Source organism: Ctenopharyngodon idella, chromosome 5 (genome assembly GCF_019924925.1).
Source record: "Ctenopharyngodon idella isolate HZGC_01 chromosome 5, HZGC01, whole genome shotgun sequence".
In the NCBI taxonomy this organism is placed as follows: domain Eukaryota; kingdom Metazoa; phylum Chordata; class Actinopteri; order Cypriniformes; family Xenocyprididae; genus Ctenopharyngodon; species Ctenopharyngodon idella.
Window position 1 is genome coordinate 12,214,661 of NC_067224.1, and position 19,477 is coordinate 12,234,137.

At 37.8% G+C, this 19,477-nt stretch overlaps 1 protein-coding gene across 6 annotated transcripts in view; it reads right to left on the bottom strand.

Moving 5' to 3' along the window:
• Positions 1–19,477, bottom strand: part of specc1 (sperm antigen with calponin homology and coiled-coil domains 1) — a 224,598-nt gene that overhangs the window by 112,433 nt on the left and 92,688 nt on the right. For 4 of the 6 annotated variants that reach the window (XM_051893767.1, XM_051893766.1, XM_051893770.1 and 1 more), the window contains one exon: positions 9,820–11,312. In XM_051893767.1, coding sequence (XP_051749727.1) covers positions 9,820–11,312 — 1,493 coding nt within the window. Of the gene's footprint in view, positions 1–9,819; positions 11,313–14,660; positions 14,811–19,477 lie in introns of those variants that run through there. The other 2 variants (XM_051893771.1, XM_051893768.1) reach the window with 2 other exon arrangements.

Genomic DNA, 19,477 nt, shown 5'->3' on the forward strand with positions numbered 1-19,477 from the left:
TGACCACAACATTTAGAAGTGCAAACTAGAGAGCTACAAAAGTTTGCCTTTCGATATTTATGTAGGCTCTCTAATTTTCTGAAGCTCTATGTAGAATATGAAAAAAGATATATTCTCTGTGGTTAGATGTAATACAACATCTGTATATGTGGTCAAATTTTTATAGGTTACTGCATTTCTTTTTTGACATTAAGTGTGAACTAGAGAGCTGACAGGGCACCCAGAGAGGGTATTAGGCAACAAAGTTGTTTACCCAAGTTGTCCTTTTAAAATTAATATACCACATAAATGTTCCCCAATGGTACATAATAAAATGTCCTGAAGGACCAAGGTCTACAAAGCTTTCTACGTGTCCCAAAGACTGTTGTTAAAAAAAATCTATAATTAAAATAGGACTCTCGAGAAGCTAAAAAAATATGTATGTCAAAAATGAGTAGAGATCGACCGATATATTGATTTACAGATATTTTCCCTGATATTTAAGCATTTTACCATAATCGGATATCGGTTTTGTAATATCGGATTTACCGATAAACGCCGCCATCTTGTGGGTGTTTTGAGAATTGCGCGCAGAATTGCCATTACAGCGCATCTGAGGGGAGACGAGACAACGGCGTGCACAGGTAAAGTATACTTACCTGCTTTGCTGTAATTAGTAAACTTTATTTAACATTAATGCACAAATTAGATGTGTTACATAAACGCCTGAAATGTAGCTAGTTTATGCAGCTTGTCTCTAAGAAATAGAGACAAGCTCACAGAGTCACGTAAGATAATCCGTCAAGTCCTGTCACAATAAAGATGTAACTTTGCATGAATTAAATAATACAGCCATTAATGAGCAAATGTTGGAAATACAAGCACTGAATTTAATTCTCTCTCTGTTGTCTATGCTCATCATTAGTCTCGTGAAGTTGTCTGCATTTTGCTGTTTACTCAGCGGGTTGATGCTCAGGAAATGCTCCACGGCCACCGCATGTAACTTTTAACAAGATTCACTTGTTTAAAACACCGTAATTATATAAACATTTAATATATAACCATTAATTTGCTAATAAACATCCAAGTAAACACAACTCTATGGAAATTAATTATTTATTATCTCCGCGAGTGACCGCAGTTTGAGTATAGTTCTGTGTAAATGCACAAATAAACAGCGCTTTGTCAGCAGATATTTCATAATCTAGAACGACAAAAACATTATTAATAATTCTGATATAACATACCAGTTGAGAAATGCAATAAAATACAATGCTTTGTTTGTTATATTCCAATATACTGAGAATATTATTCAGTTATTTAACATTATCCAGCGAATTATTCTTCACTCTTTAGCCTATTAAACAGCTTATAAATCTACTAAAACTGTAGTTTAAAATGAAGTATTACATTTCTGCAAAGTTGATATGACTCCTGTCTTTAATTTATTTTCTCCATTTGAAAACATTAGACATTCTACATTTATTTTGCTTATTGTTAACATTAGTGTTGCTGCTGATGCTTTTTATAAATAAAATTATTTTTGTAATATGAAGATTAAAATTAACATGAAAGACTACTAATTTTCAAGTTTAGTAACAGTGCAATTTTTTATTTTTTGAACTTTCAGACCCCTCTACTTATTGGAGATTATAAGATTTGCATATAAGAATATATTTGAATATAAAATTCGTAACGACTGAGACAAATCAGACACAATTATTTGTTATAGGTAACCAATAATTGTTTAAAGCACTCTGGGGCCTGACCCCATCCCCCGAGAAGTTCTCTGTTACAAGTTTTATTGCACTAAAGAATGTGGTTGCCACATGGAAGAGCAGAGAAGAGACACAGAAACGTGCATCTTTCCTGCATTTTCCCCACAGAACACAGACTTTCCTGCATTAATTTATAGACAGACCGTTCTATAAATGAACATGCACATCCCTAGGAATCCCTCTTTCCTTGCTTCTTGGACGACTGAAGAGACCCCCTTCTTGCTGCAGGCCTGTAGGCCTAGGCCTGCAGGCCTCGGCCTACAACCCGGCCATGTGCTTATCTATAAGTTGTTTCATAGTACTTCATCTAATGCAGAAGATACTGGCAACAACTTCGGACCGAACCATCAAGATTACAACCCAGCCTGCAGATCCGATGTTCCTCAGCCTAAAGGCATCTTGCAAGTATCGTACATTTGAACACTAAACAGCGATTTAGTATTGATTTGTAAAACTTACCTTTGTCAGCAAAGGTGTTTTATTACTGAGGAAACTGATGATTCTTTTCCAGACTGTCTATGACTTTTTCCTATAGCTCTATCAACAGTTCCACTTCCGGTTCAACTCTATCATTGCTCATTCTTACCTACGTATGTGTGTGACCTGCGTGTATGTTATGTGTCTGTTAGTTTAGTTATGAGTTTGTGAGTTACTTAATAAAGATTGTGCACAATACATGTTTGGTTCTGACTCCGTCTGCTAATAAATCGCCTCTTAAGTGATTTAGATCCTGACTACATGCTCTGAGTAGCATGGTACAATAAGAATGTTATTTTTCCATAACCTGGAAATTAACATTTCTTAGAATTAATAAACAATCAACACTGAGTGTTCACTGGACGAACAGGTTAATTGATTGTAATATTAATCTTAATGTAGCTACATCCAGTTCATCTGATTAACGGATTTACATATTCATAATTAATAATCATAATGAGTTATGAATAATTATTAATATTTCCCCTTTGAGTTAATACGCTACATTAATGGTGGAGAATGCGGGCATGATTAAACAAAGGTTATGAGCTTAAACCACTGTCAACTTAAAAGTGTGCATTTGATAATTCCAGTCAGAATACGACAGGCGATGCGCATTTGGGTCACTAGTTGCTGGCTTGTTAAATGCTGATAAAGTGATAGCTTGAATTGACTGACATCTCTACTGTAACTGAAAGAGTCTTGACACATTTTAGCATATGTTCAAATGGTATCAGTAAAGTTAATCTGATTTTAGCAAAGAAACCCTAATCTCAGTTTTAAAGCGTAAGTCTGTTTTGATGAAGGAATCTCAGCTCAGCGGCATGTAAACTGTACCAAAATTGATTATTCTGCTTTGGTTGGAGAAATACCAATTGCAGTATTGCTTAACCTGTTTCTGATGAATAAATCTCAGTACAGTGTTATATAAATGTAGATTTGGGTAATGCTCTCCTTTTATAGTTAAGATTGATGTCATTCATCTAAACTTTGGCTGCATCTACAAGCATAGCTACCTGCTGACCAAAACTGTTTCACTCGCTGAAAGGAACATCAGTATTCATGCACAAGACGGACTTAACTATGTATGCTTAAACAAGCTTTGACTTACAGCAAAACTGTGTAATTACTCTTTAACCCTCTGGGGTCTGAGGATTCTCGGGGCCCTGGAGAAGTTTTGACATGCCCTGACATTTGTGCTTTTTTCAGTTGTTCATAAACATATTAATGGAAAAAGTGTCATTACACTGTATTCAGCACAAACTAGGCTACAATAATATGTGAGGAACATGTATGTACATGTTTGTGTTTTTGAAGGAATAACGTTTATGCGTGGTTATTGAAAAAACAAAAAACTTAAGTCACTGAAATAAAGCCAAAAAAAATAAATAATTAAAACTGTGTTCACAAGACTTCTGGGTATTGGAGGTTGTAGACTAGAGTTTTTGCTTCAAAATGATGTAAAAATTATCCTGCCTACTCATTCATATAAAACAATATATTGATTTAGTTTTTGTAAGACACTTTTTGTCAAGACACACAGTATGCGTGGAGACGTGAATCATCATGAATAATGAGGTAATTCACACCTGAGAAGACAAAAGAATTGCATAAAGACCTCTAATGACCTGCATAGTAATGAGGCCTTTCAGTCAGGTAGGCTGTGAAAAAACCCTTTGTGATCATGTCTCAAGCTCATCATGGTGTATATCAAACATACAGAAAAAACTGTGAAATATTATTACAATTTAAAATAATGGTATTCTATTATATACTTTAAAATATAATGTATTTCTGTGATGCAAAGCGTCTGAACATTCATGTTACCTCTATGGCATTTCATGTAGCCTTTTAGCTTAAAAGCATGCACATTTGGAGAAATATTGATGGATTCTCATATGTTTATGTCAATTTTCTATACAGAGGAGTAATATTTATTCAATATTTATTGTCATCACTATGAACGCTGGATACTGTGTTTTCAATTCATACTTGCAGCGGGAGGGCGCTCTGTACACATTTAGTCCACAAATTAATCTAAAGAAGAACATGACATTCCAGGAACTAACGTCATGTCTTCCAGAGGTCTCTAACCATGGCTTTAACATACAGATAAACACTTTTCAAGACAATAAATACACGATTGAGACGATGTATACATGTATTGCCTCAGAATTTGCGTCTGAATAGCGCTAGCTCCGTGGGCGTGGCCACATTAGTGGATAATGAGCTGAATCACGGACTTCTGACATGTGTCTCTTTTCATCCAGATTACATAAACACAAAATTTTTGTTTTCGATTTGACTTACACGATTTAAAACCTGACATTTCAACGTTTATTTAGACATAAGTCTAATTTTTTTGTGATTAGTATTCACTAAGTTACAGTTCATTTTCTGAGAACTATCAGATTGGACTTCGTTCAGAGGGAGACGACAGATCACACATCATGTTAGTTTTCTTTATTTTGCAAAAAGCACAACATTTTGTTTTTACTTTGAGTGTACACAAATAAAAGAAGATATTCCACAGATTAAAATGGTGTATAAATCTTAATTGTATGTGCAACATTGACGGAGTATTTTGAGTCTCTTTCACACTGGTAAGAAAAAAACCGAGGTGGTATCGCCGGCGTGACCGCCGACCCGAGGGAGTTAAACAAGCACAAGAAGTTGTTTAAAGTAGAGAGAAGAGTTTACATGAGTAAAATTTGCAAATGCCAAAACATATTTGCATTTTACTGAATGTAATATCAAGTTTTTGAAAATCTGAAAGTATAAGCGTCACATTTTAACTCTGTACGTAACTCGTTTGAAATGAGAAGACAATCTTCATGAACTGTTTGAATTGCTCTGATGTGCATTGGTTCCCATGACAACGACTTGTCACAGGAAGTGCTTACTCATCACCTTGTGACACCATGTTGTAAACAAACCAGGCTAGGTGGCTAAGCTAACCCCACCTAACAGCCCTTCCGCTCAGGCTAAGCTAACTAATAGCTTCTACAGTTAGTGGTTAGCATCATTTACGTGAAGCCTTTAACTACAGCTTGTGTGTATGCAGTGTGAACTGACCTAAACCCATTCTGCTATTTTAATCACTTCTTTAAATCTTTTTATTGATTTTAATCATAATAGCAGTCAGCTATTAATTTTTACTAGCATTATTTCTTTCATCTATGTGATTTATTTGCATTTTCCTTTTTGGTCTTGTGTGGTTTCATTTTCCAATAGGACCACAAGTAACTAGACATACTTTCCTTCTTGATTTTGTTTTTTTACAACAATTACTTCAATTTTATGAGCCAGCGACAAAAGTAATCTGAACGATTGCTATGGCATAATTTTGAGCACCACTAATAAACACAATCTAATAGGAAAGCTCTCCTCTTCCTCTCCCTTTCTCTTTTCCATTTGTTCAGAGGTCAAGCCTGTTGTGAGCCATCAGTAAGTTCTGAGAAATAATTTGACCATAAGAACCATCTTAAGTCATTTATTAAACCTAGCTGTACATTATACACCTAGCTGCTCACTGTGCCTTCAGCTCCAAATTCTGTTTGATCTTGCATTAGTCTCTTGCCCTTACTCTCACCACAAGTGTGCCAAAATGTTGCAGATTGCTCAGCCTAACTGCCCAGATGGCAGACCAAAGGACTGGCAAGGTGTCATGAGGAACACCTTCCTAACTGGGGCTGCTGATCACTTGCAGCACCGGAGCCAAAAGCAACTAGACAACAATGAAAGAGCACTAAAGGCAGATGACTCAAACCAGAGGTATGATCACAAAGATCTGACTAAAGTCAACTTCTTCCTGGCCCACAACCTCACTGGTTTGAAACAGGAGGTGAACAACCTCAAACTCCAGATCACAGAGACTCACAAGTAGCTGACGCATACTAAAAGCCACATAGACCAGCTAGAGATGGAGGCTCAGGACAGACACAAGGACCCTGACAGAATAGAGACACAGAAGAAAATCCACAAACCTCAACAGGCTCTGACAGTTGCTCAGCAACGAGAGAAGCTGGAAAAGGTAGCCAGAGAGGACCTGGAAAAAGAACTCTTTCACAAAGAGTCACTGTTAAAAACAGCAAATTCTGAACTCTTGGACAAAGACACCAGAATCAGGGCCTGTGAACATCACCTGGATGTGTCCAGATCTGGGACTGAACCTCTGACCCAGCAGCTGGACAACACCAAAGATGAACTTGACATGGCCCAAAGAGAACTGAGACACTCTTACCTGCAGCAGAAAGAACCACAGCAGGAGAAACGTCTCACTCCCCCACATAGAATCAGCAGAAGAACCTCCCCCAGCCAAGCCAAAGGGGGGAGTCAAAGCCTTCTGCTTGACACCTTATCAGCCAACTTCCTGAAATCCTCTGCAGCTACAGAAGGAGAAGGATTAATGCAGACAGACCCAGGTACCAGACCTACCACAGGGAGAAGCCATGGATGGGAGCATCCTCTTCCTGCAGACACAGCAGGATTTCCAACAGCAGGCAGCACAAGAACAACTGGACACGCCTGCATCGGACCTGCAGGAGCTTCTAACGCTAGTAAGAGAGCTCCTTGAACAGTTCTTACCGGAGGAGTACTTAGAAGTACTGAGAAGCACCAGCTTCTGACCACTCACACAACACCAGCTCAGAGACCTGAGCTTGTCTACTGTCTACATCAACCGCCATGGAACGACCACCACTCCAGGAGACACATACAACCAGAGCCCATCAAAGCCTTCCAGCCTTGTGTGCCAGTGGTGTGTCTGATCTTTCTGCACCTTCAACGTCGCTCGCTGTTGTCCATAGAAAGAACAACAACGATCAAAAGGGGGGATATATGTAGCGTCTGGATCAATCAGGCACACAATTATTCATTATATTTAATGAATTACCCATAAACTCAATCTATCAAAGTTCTGTGAACCCATCCCCCTAAAACTGCAACTAGCATCCCAAACGTAGCTAACACACAGGCAGAACTAGGTGTCCTGTTACAGATACATGGTACTTTTACGATCAGAAAGAATTTTGCAGAGACTAGTGACTCTGACTTCATTCTTTCTGAGAAGGACAAATAAACTCTCTTAATCCTATGTATTCTCTATATAACCACTTGGGAAATGTATAAACATGTATCCAATTTTCCCATCTCATGACTTTCCTTTTATAGGCTTTATTCTATGTATTAATTCTCTCCTTTGAACTATTTTGGTATTAAAGTTCCAGAGTTGCAAATGTACAGTTAACTGAAATTACATAGCATGGTAGCATGTTTGGTATCTACGGACTCCAACTTTCGTTTCCTATTTGGTAATTTATGTTACATGTTACTAACTCTGTGACACATTAGTATTATAAGAATCTAGAAGGTTCTTCTCTCATTCATCCAATCCAGTTTCTTATGATAATATCCTGCCAAAGTCACAAAGACTCGTAAAGTTCCCTCCGAGGGGGCAACTTCTTATTGGCTCGGACACCTTAAGAGGGTGTGACATCTTCACCCCTTATATTCACTGATCACAAGATCAAGCTCTCTTCTCTTTTACTGACAAATGCTGATGTTAAGATGATGCTGTGAGAAGCTAGAAGCTTCTAAGGAACCCCCAAGCTTGTTCCAGGCTTTGGCCTAGACCTTCCATTCACCAAAGATCCTCTGAATCCAACTGGTTCTCTTTCATCAAGACAATATCAGCAAAGATTCAACGGGAGCCTCCACAAATCGCATCAGGACAGTTTTAATTTAACTTGGAGAGACATGCAAGTATCAAACTTAGTCTCATTATCTGATACATTGAATATCCTTACCCCTTTTAAAGAAGGGCCTGTTAAAACTAAACTGATGGTTTGCTCAAGGCTGTTGATCTGCTGAATTTCAAACAATGCTGTAACTTCTTGCTTTCCTATACTCTGCTTCAACTCTCTCTTTCCCTTGGTAAACTGTATGCATGTATGTGTGTGAATGTTAGAGTAATTAGGTGTTTAGTCTAGTTAATAAAGTCTTGTTCATGTCACACGTAAAGTTGTCCGTGTTTCACACTCATATACTGGAGTCCCTATTCATGCAGATCCTGACTACAGGCTCTGAGTAGTACTGTACAATAAGATTGTTATTTCCCATAACCTGGAAATGAACATTTCTTAGAATTAATAAACAATTAACACTGTGTGTTCATTGGACAACAGGTTAATTGATTGTAATATTAATTTTATTACATTAAGTTAATTTTATTAACTGATCCAAATATTTATAATTAATTATAACTAGTTATGATTAATTATTCATATTTATTTTGAGCTTATTTGCTACAAATTTGTTTTGTTTTCTATGCAAGGAGGGAGTGATTATTATAAATAAAATGGTTTGTTCAGTTCAGTGGTGTTGTAATCGTGTCAAAAACAGAAGTATAACAGTAAATAAATATCAGTTCTGCATATCGGTTATTGGGCACATAAACACACAAATTATCGGTATCGGTTCTAAAAAAAATCAATATCAGTCGATCACTAAAAATGAGTCATGACTAATTTGGCACTAAAAACATCTGAGGTGATGATAGTCATAATACAAGCCAACTGGACAAAGAATTCACCCATTTCCAACACCAAGGCTATTTTCAATACATTATGAATTTAAAGTGCCTTAAAATGATTTCAAACAGTTTCCATCTTTAAGAAAAATATTGACTGTGTGGAACTAAACCTGCAAAGTGTAAATGATGCACATCTTCCCAAGAATTATAGCCAGAGCTTTGGAACTTTGAAACACCAAACGCTCTTAAAATAATAATAATAAGGTGCTGGAACTGTTGGTTTGTGTATACCAGGGCTGTCCACATTCCAACAAAGTTTAGCTCCATCCCATATACACACCTGAATCATCTAATCACGGTCTGTGTCCCAAATCGCCTCTATACCCTAATATAGAGCACTATTTGAGGAGACAGCCATTTTTAATGGTGTCCATAACCATAGTGGACATTATCAAGTGCACTCATTGACCTCCATTATGCAACTAAATAATGAGTTAGCAATCGTTGTACACTCAATGGCTAGCCACTATAGAATAACCATGGACTATGATCATCACACTAAATAAATTCACGCATTTCGATGGAAGATGGCATCCGCAGCACATGCACACTCAGTGTCTGAATTCACTCACTTGTTTTTATTCAAGTCTTTTAGCAGACTATAGAAGTGAAGTAATGTAGGGAATAGTGATTGAGGGTGTAGGGGGCAATTTCTGATACAGCCGTCTTCAGGATAACTACAGGCTTCCAGGCAAGTGTGTTGGAGCTAAATTCTGCAAGAAGGTGGCCCTCCAGGAACAGGATTCGATATCCGTGGTGTATACTATATGACCATCTGTATTCATCGCACATTTTACAATTTGCTTTACAAATTCCTTAACAGTTGTAGTTGCATCTGTGGACTTCAAAAAATATCCTGATTGCATACAAGCATTACCAAATTAAAAACTAGTGATAAACAAATAACTTGCTAGTATTTTGGCCACTTTAATATTATCAGAATTGGGTGATACCTGCATCTTTATATCATAAATTACCAGTGTTGTTCTCTACCTTGTCTAGCGCGTCCTGAGCACATTCCGTTGTACTACGCACCTGCTGCAGCTCTTGTCGTAGCTCCGTGCAGCTCAGCTTCAGCTTGTCTCTATCTTCATGCGCTGCTTTGAGCAGACTTTGCAACTCTGTGTTGTCACTGGCGCTCTGCACTGCCTTCAACTCAGCTACCTTCTGCCTCTCCACCTCAACCTGCGTCTTCAGACTGATATTCTCCACTCTCAAAGCCTCAGAGGATAGCCGCTGTTCCTCAGTTTTCCTCACCGCCTCATCTCTAGCAACCTTCTCGCTATCCAGATGCCCTTGAAGAAGCTCTAATTCTTCATTTAAGCTCTTCACAGCAATTTGTGCCTCCTGATTCTCCTTTTCCAGAGCTCTAAGACTCCCTGTAAGCTGCTGCTGGATGTCAACCAGCTTCTCTCTTTCGAAGCGGGAGCTCTCCACATGCTCAGCCAAACGCTGTTCAAGCTCTGCAACCCGAGAGGCACGTGAAGCCTCAGCTTCTTGACTTTGAGGTTGTTCTCTGAGCCTCTGGAGAAGGGACTCATTCTGTTGTGCCAATAGTTCTACACGCTCCCTTTGCTGCTGTAGGGAAGTCTGTAAGAGGCCCTTCTCCTCCGCGAGACGCTCATTTTCAGCTGTTAGCTCCTGGACAACCTGTTGCTGGTCGGCCAGCTCCTGTAGAGTGGCCTGTAGTTCTTCGGCCGTACTGTGATGACTCTCTTCCATCTTCTGGATGCGGTCTGTCAGGGACTGCACTGAGAGCTCTTTCACCACACCACTGGGCACAACACTCTTAATGCTGCCAGTGACTGAGTCTGAAAGTGAGGGAATCTTCTCAAACTCTGAGGAGTCTGAGGAGGGTAAAGGAGAGCCTTCACTACCAGATGACACAGAAGTTTTAAGGTGGCTTCCGTTTACGGCATCTAAAGTGGTATTATCTGGTAAAACCCCATTAACTGAATGCTTGCTGGAGCTGGTGAGCAGTGTTGTAGTGCTCTCTAATGTAATAAGCTTCTGCTTCAAAGCCTGATTCTCTTCCCGCAAAGTGGCCAACTCACGCTGGAAACGTCCATTCTTCTCCCTCAGTTCCCCTACGAGCACCTGGATATCGTCAGGCTGTGTCGGTGTCTTTTCTATCTCTGAACTCCCCTCTGGTGTACAAGCCTCTGATAATGAATCCTTCCCTTTGTGTCGTTGGAGCTCCATCCGTAACTTACTGATCTCAAACTCTTTGGTTTTGGCCTCAGCCAGGAGCTCCCTCACCTGACTCTCCAGCAGAGTCTTGTCCAAAACAACAGACTCTGCTTTGGTCTTGACAGAGCCACGAGAATGCTTGGTCAGCGTGGACAGGCTGGAGGTGCTGGCACTGGTGACCATCTTTTTGGCTGTAGAGCTTTTCTGTTGGTCACGCAATGAGACACGTTCTCTGGAGATGCTATGCGGGATCTCACGAGGAGCTGGGATCCCTGACTTTTTGGTTGACTGGACACCTGGGTAGAGAGGAAATAATGATATTTTGTTAGTGTTGGACATCTTAGTTGCAGTATATGCTGTACAAATTTGTTTGAGAAATACGACCACCCAAAACCATTCCTCTGGGCAACTATATCTCTTTTTTAGCCCAATATTTGATAAAAAATGAATGATGTTTTCATATGACTAAGCCATAAAAATTAAATTAAACAACTAAAGAAACAACATTGTTCTAGTTAACAAACTCCTGTCCTTCAGGCCAGGGATATTTGACAATGTGACCATTTTTCTCATTCCACTGTACAAAGCCTGGCGTATCTGTGTGAGAGATGTGTTTTGTCCCGTCACATTCAAATGGCCACCAGGCACCGCTTCACTGCACTGTAGCCACAGCAGCACAGCAAAAACAAGAACACTGGCATCTGAGTGGCATCAGAGTGGGTGTGGGTGATATATATCTCCTCTTTACGCTGTTTGTAAAATGGAGGTTAATTATTCTTTGGGAGGGCAGGCTGGTGAAAGGAATTTTGGAATTTACCAACACAAAATATGCTGGACTGGGGATTGTTAAAGCTGATGCATTACACTAATACAAAGATTATTTCAGATCTACAGGGTTTTAAAAAGAAATCACTGTTTTAGAGATAAAAAAAAACATGAAGCGAGCCAAATCACTGTAAAAATATTTTAATCATTGAATATTTTAATGGTTGTGATTTGATTATGAACCTATTTCATCAGAAAGTAACTGTATTGTGTGAGATTTTTAAATATAATTTCTTGGTAAAGAATAGCACAGTTAACAGAGCTCATTAAAAAATGTTTGCTCAGGTAATCTAAAAATGTGCTTCATTTAGTAACTTCTAAATTAGCTGCTTGTTTTCAAAAATCTGATTTAATATTTAATACCCGCCCTCTAACACTGTAGTCATAGCTGAGGCCTGGAAATGTTTGGTTTGTGATGTTGACGTCAAGTCTCAAATTGATATGGTAAAACTGAGGCTACCAATACTGTTTGTATCACTGTATATACAAGTGCTAAGGAAGCCTCCAGAGCTGAAATTCAGATATGGTAATAGGCACGCTGTAAGCTGTAGACAAATCACAACAGACTGGGCCATCTGACCAATCAGATCAGAGTAGACTCATGGAAAGTATAACCGTTTTCAGAGAAATTAGGTGATGTGCAATGTATATTATGAGAAAATTAGTGTTTGACCTTGGGTGCATGTAATCCTATTGTAGAAGACCTCCAAAACAAAATTAGGAGCATTTATAGCATAATAGGGGCACTTTAAGTTAAATCAAATTTAAAAAAAAAAGAACTATAAAGTTTTAAGTTACAATTGCATGGCGTAACCTTTACAGGTCTGGTATAACGGATGTTTTTGCTCAGGTGGCAGGAAATGTCCAAAGAGAGAAAGGTTTTGCACAGCAAGAACAAAAATTAGAGAGAACATTGATAATCACTATTATGATTGCTCATATTTTGATTTGAAATCCCAAACCCTATGAATTATATTTGGTGTGTAACACTGTTTGTGCTCTGGATATGAATGATACCTCAAATTGTGCAGCTTGTAAAGAAGAGATGTGCAGTTAATTTTCCAAGAAATCAGAATGATTTTTCCTCTGGTTTACAATAAAACAGACCAAAAAAATAAAATAAATCCATAGTCTTCATTGAAGTAAACTTGAAGTGGGCTCTTTTTACTAGTTAAGTCACCACCCAACTCAAATCTCAAAAGTAATACCCTGGCAAGCACCTAGAGTGCCCCAGCAGTGTGGTGGCATATGTGCAAAAAGCACTCAAATTTTCTTCAGAAAATGTAATAATCTAATTTACGGAGCCATAACATCATCTCCACTTAGCCACACTGGTTGTTTAGCAGCAGTAATGTGTTTTATAAATAAAAAATAGCAATAGAAAATAGCAAATTACAATACAATAACAATCTATGAAATCGTTTCGCGCTGTGGTAAGGTAAAGCATTGCATGGGAAATGTGAAGAAACAGTTTAGGGTGGCAAAGACTGATTTTAAAGAAAGCATGATAAATTCGATTTAGCTCCCTCTCATAACACTGAGAGGATTGTTCTGAGTGACTGGATATAGTTATTCAGATTAATGTATTTAAGTTTTCCGTCCCTATCTCAGAGCTGCAAGTGAATGAAACACACTGGGATAGGCTGTGCTATAAATCTATAATCTACCACTCTCACACACATAGATTCATCAAAGACAGAACCAGGACACACACTCCTGCATTATACATTAACATTTTCATCTTCAGCAACATCATAACTTCTCAGAATTGCTTCAAAACATTTAAGAATTGCTTCTTTTTATTGCTTCTTACTTCTTAATAAAATATTGGGTTTTAGCAGCACAGGGACATCACATCACCAGAATTGCTTCTTATAGAGTAAGAGCATTTTAGATGTAGCCTATGACCCACACACATACATGTGAAAAAAAAAAAAAAAAAATCAGTCATTCATTGCTAATGAAAGCCCTTTTAATTTGGTTCTAAGCAGTTCAACCTTAGGCAAGGTAACCTTATATATGTTTGCTGCATAACAAGCAAAGGATGAGATTAGAGATTCTATTTTCCATTAGTCTGACTAATGCTTGGGCAGTGCCATTTCTACACAATCTCATTTTACTACGCTGCATGAATCACCCTTTACTGAATTCAACTATTCCATCCAAGAATGCACATAATAGACATGTTTCAGTCAAGAACAGATAGTACAACCTGCCATGATTGACTTCTGAGGTTATTTATTATTAGTAAAGTTGTTGATTCTGAACAACTACAAATAGGCAAGACAACTAATTTGACATGATGACTAGTTATTGTGTTCTTTTGTCCAGTATACATGCATATATGCAACTTAGGAACTAAATGCAACTTCATTACATCTGAATATATGGTCTGCAGGTGTTGGGTGATCCAAAGGGTGAATTTTCAACTCTTGCTAGTTGGCAAAGAGGTTACAAATCTACTGCTGTTTCACTCAAGCGGTTAAATAGAACAAAAAAAGCAGGATTATGCCAGCAATTGATTAATGACCACACAAAAGAACCTTAATTCTTGCGCAAGACAAGCTCTTCCTGACTCTAAATGTATCTGTGCTTGGCTGCCCTCATGCTTGAATGACTATGAAAACTTCCTATTTTTAGCCTTTGGAAGGGGAGAGAGAAAGAAGAAAAACAAAAAGAGAGACCGAGAAAGCAAGATAGAGATGCTGTGGGACTGAGAATGTAAACATCAAGCTAATGCATTTGCAAAAAAGACTAATTGTGTGATGAAAGAGGCGACAATGAAGGTTTGAGAAAAAACGAACAGAGAGAGTCCTTACTGAAAGCAGTACTTCAGCTTTGTGTAGAAGATCAGACTGTGGGAGATATACAGGTCTGAGTCATCTGTCCATCCTCAATCTTGAAAACCACAAGACAAGGTCTGTATTGTCTTACTTCCACTAAGCAGAGGCTGTTACTGGTACATGGAGTAAATAAAATTGGACACTTTATTCAGAGACAAATATATTCAACATCACAATGAATGGGGTTTTGGTTTCCATAGTGCCAGTAATGAATTCACTCTAATTTGAGTTGGTTTAGTGCATAAACATGACTCAAAGAAAGAGCTCACTGTTGGCTGAGCTGCAATGAGAGGGAAGCTAATATAATCATCTAAGAATTATGTTGTTTTGTTATACATGAAAACATGGGGTGAGTCCAAAAAGAGAAGCCAATGAAAGCCAAGATCAACAGTTCAGACTGCAATAATACAACCATTAAAAGCAATTGTTATCTGAAAGGGGAATGGTTCATCTAACATTAACATTTTACTTGAAAAAAAACAAACAAACAAAAAACATTTTCAGTCAAAATAAAACGTTTCACTGCATTATGTGGACAGCACATTCAACCATCTGCTGGTAATTGTTGATCAAGTTTTACAGAAATAATCATCACAAGACTGGACAACTTTGATGGAGTGCATCATAAAATGACCCTGGAGTAATTAGCTGCAATGTATTGAAAGATAAGTAAGCAGTCTTGGGCAATCAGCTGTCATGCATTAGGTATCAGCAGTGAGATGACCAGAGATGTATTTGTAAGATGGGTAAAGAATCCTCAGAAACTCATTTTAAATCCCTAATAGAAAACCTTCAGCCTCAGGGCCAGACTAATGTTTTCCAAGCAAGTGTAGTGCATGTAATAGCAACCGCTTAAAAACAATTCCTGGTTCTCTGTCACATCTTCCTGTTGTCCAGCTAGTAAATGAGATGGGCATATTGTGGCTGGTTGTAAACATGTAGATGTAGCCAGAGAGCCCTGCTGACATTCCACTCCACATCCTGCATGCAGGGGAAAACGGAATCAATGACTTTCCATGTGCGTCAGAACAGTGACACACTTTGGCCATCCTGAATGGTGAGAGCGTCCATGGAAAGAGAAGTAAAAGCCTTTTATAATCCTCATATCACTATGCCAGTCAGGGTGACACCAAAATCTAAGTAGTCTGAGAAAGTGTCCAAAGGACCTTAAAAGCATACCAACCACTTGAATGAAAGTGTGGTTATAAAGAATTGCATGATGAATAGAAAGATACATTCACATATTTAAAGTTCTCAAATAATGCGTTAAAGTGAAAGTGTCATGCTTTGCACCACAGATAACTTGCAGACTTTAAAAAACTCCTTGTCTTGTCAAAGCAGGAAATGACATAATGTGGAGGTGTTTGTAATGATATGCGGTTAGGCCTAGAGCCACATTATGTACAGTAAGTGGATCTGGTCCTTTTCTATATGTGAAATTAAACTCTGTAAAGTCTGACATATGAAATAATAGGGTATAAAAATTGAAATGGAAGTTTATTGAACCTTTTGACAAAATCTAAAAAAAAAAAAAAAAGTCTAAAAAAGGTCTGTATGTATGTTTTTGTAGAGTATTATATTTGATACATCAGACTTTTATGGCTCATATGATATAGGCGAAATTGGAGCTCATACTCGAGGAGGGGAAAAAAACCGACCTCAGTTTTATTTACAGGTCCAAACTGAGCAAAAATATGTAATTTGGTGCAGTTGTTGTTATTTATATAGACAAAAAGTCAGATGAAATTCTGATAGTTGTAATGTAAATCAATTATATGTTTATAACAGTATAGCAGATTATTTACATAAAGTGCATTAAAATATCAGTTGTCACTCTTTATACAACAATTCATTCTGGTTCTCGAATCTGATTGGCTGAGAGGTTTTTTCCAGCCATGTGATATTCTACCAGTATCACCATGGGAACCGTTTCACCATTTGAATCACTCCGCTTTCAACATTCTCACAGTGAGTGTCAAGGCGGACGAGCAAACCCACCATATTTTTACAGATACTACTTTTACTGTGTCATGAAATGTAGTTTTAAGAGTTTTTTTTAGGCAAGAACGTAGTTGTTTAAACCTCAAATATGCGATTTATATGTAAACATAAAATTTGTTTAGACGCTTTTGGAGATGTGAGCTTCAGGCCATCAGCGGCAGTTCAGCACTCACGCCGAGAACAGCTTCATCTCGCACAGTCCTTCGGGAATTTGCCACTGGCTCTTATATAAACATGTTAAAACATGAGTTGTAATTCATTTTGGATATATCAAGCGGGCAATTTTTGGTCTTATTAATCTATTACTTGTTCCAGAGCTAACAGATTTGGCTTAAGGCTATATTAAGTTTCAGAACTTTATATTTACATTGAACTCAAATCTTGTACTAACTAGAGCGCTGCTTTTGTACGTTTGAACTGTTTGCTTGTGTTTATTTCCTATTGTACAAACTTCTTATACTGTTATAATGGCTATTGTCATTCATTTAAATATTATTGTTCAATAAATAATTATATTTAATCATATTTATTCGACTACAGTGAAAGTTACATTAATACGCCATTAGATGGCGGCAAAAACCGTCTTCATGAGTGAGTGAGTCAGTTGCAAAGACCTTTAAATTGAATGGGACTGAAACAAGATTGTAAACAAGGATGTTATTTTTACTTTAAACAACATCTTACAAGACGCAACTGACATGCATTGACTAGCGCTGTCATGGGAAATCCCCTTAAATGTTAAAAGGACAAAGATAAAGATATCGCTTTCCTCAGCGGACATTTAAACTGATTTTGTGATTATGAATATAAGATTGACCGGAAGAATATCATCTAGATGCAGGTAATGCACTCGCTTAGTCGATCTCTCTCTCATAATACTCTACTCTGCATAATACAATAAGCTTCAATGAAGCAACTCAGCGTTCCTTCGTTACTAGTTATAAAGTGACATTTTAGAATAAGTAACAGAGGCTTGGGCTCAACTTTTAAACTGTCAATCTGTGGCGGAAGGAAGTAGTTCCTCACAAAAGAGGGTTATTTAAAGACACTCCATTGTTTCTTATTTACATACTTGTGCCATCGAACTGTTGTATAAATGCAATATCACACTTGTAGCTGTGCGATATGGCTCTATATCAGCACAGCTGTGATTACCTAAGGCCGAATCACAACCGTACTGATATAGAGCGATATTGCAAGGCTGATGTTGTGATGTTGCTTATATATCGCCTCATAATGCCGTATGTAAGCTGATATTTAAATGTTTAGTTTTATGATCAAAGCTCTGTAGTTTTTATTGTAGGGGCAAAACATGTAATGCAATGCAATACAATAAAGATTGAGAGATGTACAAATAAACATTACTCAAAACTCTGATGTGACGTGTAATTAAACCACACCATGTTTGTTCATCTGACCAGAGCAGACCAAACACCCCCCACCCCCTTGCAATGTTATTGATTTGACTGCACTGACACTATCGGATGAAAACTGAACTGAGCTCGATGATGACTTTCTAGAGCTTTCTAGAGCTGCTTTACAGCAGAATTGCATTCTGTTTGCATCATTCATCATTATTTACCTGTTTATTACTGTAAAGCTGAAACATTGTGTATTGTGTAAAGCGCTATATAAATAAAAGGTGACTTGATGTGAATGATTTTTGTAAAAAATAATGTATAAATAATCAAGTGAACCTTAGTGGCTTTAGTCCAGCAAGTGTTCATCTTCAAATATTACAAATATAAAAGTTATTTGTGCGTTTACTTTATAAAAAGCTGTAAAGATTTCACAGAAAAAAAAGACACATGTACCACAACCTGAAAGTGGACATTTTTACAATTAGTATAAGTTTGTATAACTTCAGAGCAGTGTAGGGATTGCCATTCGGCTCTAGAAAAGAATGAAGTGTATGTATTGTATGCAGAAATGAGGATTGCTGTGGTTGTTTAATATGCATTCATCACATAATGTGGTTTGTGGTTACTTTTCATGACTAAAATGTAATTATACAAATATTTTAATTATCCATAAAAAAATAAATAAAAAAATTAGGAAAAGTATTTAAAATCCATAAAAGGCTCTATTACTTGCACCTATTACCCTCCCTTCAGCATAGACTTCACGTTGTCCTTGTTGGGAAAACTTCCTATACTTTCTGGTCTGATGTATTACATAGCAATCTTCTGTGCAATCAGCTGATGGACTTTTACTGCTTTCTCATTCATGAACCAATTGCATTTCAAGCCGTCAACTTGGATACTGAGTCAGCTGTTTGATTCTACTTGGATTACTGCCCCAGTCTTGTCATTTGACAGTATGTTGCCTTCATTTACTGCACTGCATGACCTCCCGCTTTGGTCAGCTTAGCTGTATGGTAAAATTTAGCGTAAATTCTTTAAACAGAATCAGTATCAGATTAAATGAGAAAAAGCAAGTGAGTACACAGTGCTTCTGTCTCAATTTACTTTGGTCTAAGAAAGGACAGCTAACAGAGGTGGAAATGGGGCTGTAATAAATTTGAGCAATTTGTAGCTACAGGGAAATGTGGATTGTGTAGCTTAGTATGCCACTAGTGGCCAGAAGTCCACTGACCTACCACTTACCTTTCTTTCTAAGATCTGAAGTGGCATAAAATTATGTATGGACTAGGGATGTGCAACAGCGACAGAGTACTCGACCGTGACAGCGACGATTGATCATGTAAACGATGATCGAAATGTATTTTGTCTTTTTTCTCCTGATTGGTTATAGCAGCACTTTGGGCGGCGCCCTGAGCTCTGATTGTTTAG